This window comes from Agrilus planipennis, unplaced genomic scaffold (assembly GCF_000699045.2).
Source record: "Agrilus planipennis isolate EAB-ADULT unplaced genomic scaffold, Apla_2.0 scaffold40, whole genome shotgun sequence".
Classification (NCBI taxonomy): domain Eukaryota; kingdom Metazoa; phylum Arthropoda; class Insecta; order Coleoptera; family Buprestidae; genus Agrilus; species Agrilus planipennis.
Window position 1 is genome coordinate 1095336 of NW_020438938.1, and position 5247 is coordinate 1100582.

Sequence of the window (5247 nt, forward strand, 5' to 3'; positions counted from 1 at the left end):
CAAAAGGAAGAACGTTACAAGGATCACGTTAAGGGAGAATACACTTTGGTTGAACCCGATGGTCACAAAAGGATCGTCGAATACACTGCCGACAAACACAGTGGTTTCAACGCACACGTCCGCAGGGAACATGAACATCATCATGCCGCCTCAGTAGCCCAAGAATCTCATCACCACGAACAGTCAGCCTCCAATGAACATCATTATCATCATGAAGCTGCAGTAGGCCACGAATCTCATAAACATGAGCCCACTCATGTACCACACTACGAGTTCGGTTACACCGTACATGACCCAAAAACCCATGATGTCAAATCCCAAAAGGAAGAACGTTACAAGGATCACGTTAAGGGAGAATACACTTTGGTTGAACCCGATGGTCACAAGAGGATCGTCGAATACACTGCCGACAAACACAGCGGATTCAACGCACATATCCGCAGGGAGCCAATCCACCATTATTAAATGTATTTAATTGTGTACAATATTTAATTGTCTTATTTATGTTATTATCTAAACGACTTAATAAATTATTTTCACATCAAATTCATATATTTTCCTCAATAAACATTTGCATCCAGTTCTCAAAACACTAACATCCAATTCTGTATTGAGCATTTTACATTCCCAAAAGGGAGAACGTTACAAGAACCAAGTTAAGGGAGAGTAGTACACTTTGGTTGAATCCAATGGTAACAAAAGGATTGTCGAATACACTGCCGATAAACACAGTGCTTTCAACGCAAACATCCGCAGGGAACCAATCCACAAATATTGAAAATATTTAGTCTATTTATTTATGTAAATAATTAAATTATTCCTAGGTGATATGTGTCAATAAAATATATTTGTTTTGAATTTATGTTTTTTGTTTATTCTACTATTTTCTATTTTTCGTTTCTATTAATACTTAACACTTTCTCTAAAAGGTCAATAAGCAGTTGGTTTTTAACTTTTTCACCGGTTAATAGAATGTGTATTGATCGATAAATTTTTTAGTTTTTGTCTTTTTTTAAGGAAAATGACAAATGGTTATTTAATTTCTGTAACAATAAGCTGTGCCGGCCTCGACAGCAGCCGATATACAGAAATTGCATATGAATTTTTAATGATCGTACTCGTCATTAGTCATTAATTAGTTGACGAAATGTTTACTAATAAATGGCGAATGACATTTTGCTTTTTACAATACCTTACTATTCAATTATCAAAGAGAGTATTTTTATAAAGCACTTTTAATTGCAATTGTGAATTGAAGGACGAACCAACTACATTTGGATGGACAATTGGAACATAATCGTATGATATCGATCAATGCTCATTTTGTACTTCACACAAACGAATTCAAAGAAAAAACAATAATATAAACAATACAAATCTAGTGATAACCGTCCTGGTCTCGTTAGTACTACAGGTGATACCATTTAATACCTCTTAAAACTCAAGAATTATAATTCTAATGAAAAATCGTTAGGCATATTTATCTCATCGTCTCTAGCATTTCGATATCTTTCGAATGACACTTCTCTCGACTACTCTGTTTCAACCCTTCAAATTATGATTTTTGCAATATGGTTTATGGCCCCTTGTAATACCCAGAAACTTTTCCATTCATATCGACTAAATAGTTTCGAATGTGCATTCATCGTCAGTCAACAGCCAAACCGGACAAGTGCCGCTATAAGGCTAATTTAGCGTCACATATCATAGAGTAATTTAGATAAAATTAAATCACTTTAAAAATTAAAAGACAATTATTCCTTTAGGGTGCATGTTTCTTTAGAAGAGACATAGAAAAGGACCCATTGATGGAACGCAGTAAAACATATACATTCGACTTGATTTTACTTTAATGACATATAACACATAATAATTTACATAATTGCATAAATAAATAGACTAAACATTTTTAATAATGGTGGATTGGCTCCCTGCGGATATGTGCGTTGAATCCGCTGTGCTTGTCGGCAGTGTATTCGACGATCCTCTTGTGACCATCGGGTTCAACCAAAGTGTATTCTCCCTTAACGTGATCCTTGTAACGTTCTTCTTTTTGGGATTTGACATCATGGGTTTTTGGGTCATGTACGGTGTAACCGAACTCGTAGTGTGGTACATGAGTGGGCTCATGTTTATGAGATTCGTGGCCTACTGCAGCTTCATGATGATAATGATGTTCATTGGAGGCTGACTGTTCGTGGTGATGAGATTCTTGGGCTACTGAGGCGGCATGATGATGTTCATGTTCCCTGCGGACGTGTGCGTTGAAACCACTGTGTTTGTCGGCAGTGTATTCGACGATCCTTTTGTGACCATCGGGTTCAACCAAAGTGTATTCTCCCTTAACATGATCCTTGTAACGTTCTTCCTTTTGAGACTTGATATCGTGGGTGTGTGGGTCATGCACGGTGTAACCGAATTCGTAGTGTGGTTCATGAGTGGGCTCATGTTTATGAGATTCTTGGGCTACAGCGGCTTCATGATGATAATGATGTTCATTGGAAGTGGATTGTGCATGTTGTTCTTCCTGGTGGTGATGGACGGGAACTTCATGGTGGCTCTTTTCGCCGGTGTGGGAGAAGTGAATATCATAACCGTAGGAGGATTCCTGTTTGAGGGAAGATTTGTGTCCGTGTTGCTCGTGGCTGGCAGCAATTGCCACAAAAGCGGCCAAAACGATTACCTTTAATGGAAAAAATTATAGATAACGAAAATTCTTATTATACAACAATTTCACAATTAATAGAAAATTCATTTTAAGAAATTAACATTTGGTCGCAATGCTGCATAGCATGTGTAAATTTTTAAAGAGAAGTCAGTTTTTATACTTACTTTAAAGAACATTCCGAAGGAGTTGTTGTTGTTGTCGGTTGATGGTTTGCTACTGATGAAGGGTTGAATCGAAGTTGGTTTTATATGATAAAATTAATGTCTCACCATAAAACTGAATACCTTAAGGCTGAATCGAGCAATGACTGTGATTGTTTTATAAGCGATTATTGATGAGTATTTGTATGTCACTATTTTCGTAAAAATGCTTTTACTTTATCGGTTTATGTCGGAACTTTTAGTACTTGTAACTCCGTATGAAATAATGAAGTTATTTAAATTTTATAATACATAAGTAATTGTGAACTCATATGATTAAGTACGTCTTGTGCTATGTTATATCATGGGCAATGCTTTCATTTCTAGGGAAATGGACTGTATTGGCAAATATTCGGCGGAGTTTTTTGTATTTTCTAAAGACCTGACAAGCGTTCGAAATGTGGTATTATAGGCGGATGATGAGGATACCGTGGATAGAATAGGTTAGAAATTAATAGGTATTAGTAAGAATAGGAGACTCTACGGAAGTCAATAAGAAATAGGCGAGATAGGTTAGTAGAACACCTTCTCAGGCATGAATGTCTAGTCAGAGACATATTAAAGGGAGAAACGGGAGTTAAGAGGGGAAGATGTACACCTAGATTAGATTACTGTTCGCAAATAATTAAGGATGTGAGCTGTTCTAGTTTTAGGGAAATGCGAAGTATATCTCAGGATAGGAAAGAGTGGAAGTACGTGTACAACCAGTTTTAGGACGGACGACCTTATGATGATGAGCAACTGAAGAGGGTGAATAAAAATCGTGATTAAAAAAATCACTTCTTTTTTAAAATCAGATTTTTTTTAATATCTGTTTGCGAAAACATTTATTCTCCATATACAACTAGGAGTGAACTGTAAAAAAATGACAGCGAATGTGGATTATTCCCTATGATTATGAAACTGACCTTTCATTATGCTTTTTGAGGGAAAACTATAATTTGCTGCAATTTATATCTCTGTTGTTGTTCACTGTCAACTAAGTTGTGCTTATTTATCGATTACTACCTAATAATGTCAGTCGTTGATTCTTAATCCCTTAATTAAAATCACCCTTTAAATCATGAATTATATCAAGTAATTTAAATTTACTAAACCCTACAACTGAAGAAGTTACGATGTATTAAATTAATTACAAAGAACGATAAATCTTTTTTGTTAATCAAATTAATAGCTTTTACGCGAACACCTTTACATTATTAATTAAACTTGTTTTATTTGATTTGATACAGGTTTTGCTTAAAATTAATCGCTATATAATTGTGCCACTCACATAACATTTTTTTATTTGGAAACTCAGAATTTAAATATATTTAAACCAGAACAGATATTGTATCATATTCTTTATTTATATTTAGTAAATCTCTCAACAGTAGTTACGATTTTATATTAGTCATCAATAAATGTAAAGACAATAGTATTTTCTGTGTCACAATCAATTTTAATGTTATAAGTCCAAATTTTTTTTGGCAACCTCAATGGAGAATTGGATGTTAATGTTTCGAGTACTTAATGCAAATATTTACTGAAGAAAATACATGAATTTGATGTGAGAATAATTTATTAAGTCATTTAGATAATAACATAAATAAGACAATTAAATATTGTACACAATTAAATACATTTAATAATGGTGGATTGGCTCCCTGCGGATATGTGCGTTGAATCCGCTGTGTTTATCGGCAGTGTATTCGACGATCCTCTTGTGACCATCGGGTTCAACCAAAGTGTATTCTCCCTTAACGTGATCCTTGTAACGTTCTTCCTTTTGGGATTTGACATCATGGGTTTTTGGGTCATGTACGGTGTAACCGAACTCGTAGTGTGGTACATGAGTGGGCTCATGTTTATGAGATTCGTGGCCTACTGCAGCTTCATGATGATAATGATGTTCATTGGAGGCTGACTGTTCGTGGTGATGAGATTCTTGGGCTACTGAGGCGGCATGATGATGTTCATGTTCTCTGCGGACGTGTGCGTTGAAACCACTGTGTTTGTCGGCAGTGTATTCGACGATCCTTTTGTGACCATCGGGTTCAACCAAAGTGTATTCTCCCTTAACGTGATCCTTGTAACGTTCTTCCTTTTGAGACTTGATATCGTGGGTGTGTGGATCATGCACGGTGTAACCGAATTCGTAGTGTGGTTCGTGAGTGGGCTCATGTTTATGAGATTCTTGGGCTACAGCGGCTTCATGATGATAATGATGTTCATTGGAAGTGGATTGTGCATGTTGTTCTTCCTGGTGGTGATGGACGGGAACTTCATGGTGGCTCTTTTCGCCGGTGTGGGAGAAGTGAATATCATAACCGTAGGAGGATTCCTGTTTGAGGGAGGATTTGTGTCCGTGATGCTCGTGGCTGGCAGCAATTGCCACAA

General features: G+C 36.3%; 3 protein-coding genes across 3 annotated transcripts in view; 1 reads left to right on the plus strand and 2 right to left on the minus strand.

Moving 5' to 3' along the window:
• LOC112904428 (histidine-rich glycoprotein-like) overlaps positions 1-465 on the plus strand; it is a 3949-nt gene extending 3484 nt beyond the window's left edge. The window contains exon 3 of the mRNA XM_025974443.1: positions 7-465. Within this exon, the coding sequence (XP_025830228.1) occupies positions 7-465 (459 nt within the window). The remainder of the gene's footprint in view (positions 1-6) is intronic.
• Positions 466-1909: 1444 nt separating this feature from the next.
• LOC112904429 (histidine-rich glycoprotein-like) lies at positions 1910-2844 on the minus strand. The gene is made up of 2 exons (XM_025974444.1): positions 2833-2844; positions 1910-2683 (listed from the first exon to the last, which is right to left on the minus strand). The coding sequence occupies exons 1-2, from the start codon at positions 2842-2844 to the stop codon at positions 1910-1912; spliced, it is 786 nt and encodes a 261-aa protein (XP_025830229.1).
• A 1648-nt stretch (positions 2845-4492) lies between these two features.
• The window catches only part of LOC112904430 (histidine-rich glycoprotein-like), a 3442-nt gene continuing 2687 nt past the window's right edge, over positions 4493-5247 (minus strand). The window contains exon 2 of the mRNA XM_025974445.1: positions 4493-5228. Coding sequence (XP_025830230.1) covers positions 4493-5228 — 736 coding nt within the window. The remainder of the gene's footprint in view (positions 5229-5247) is intronic.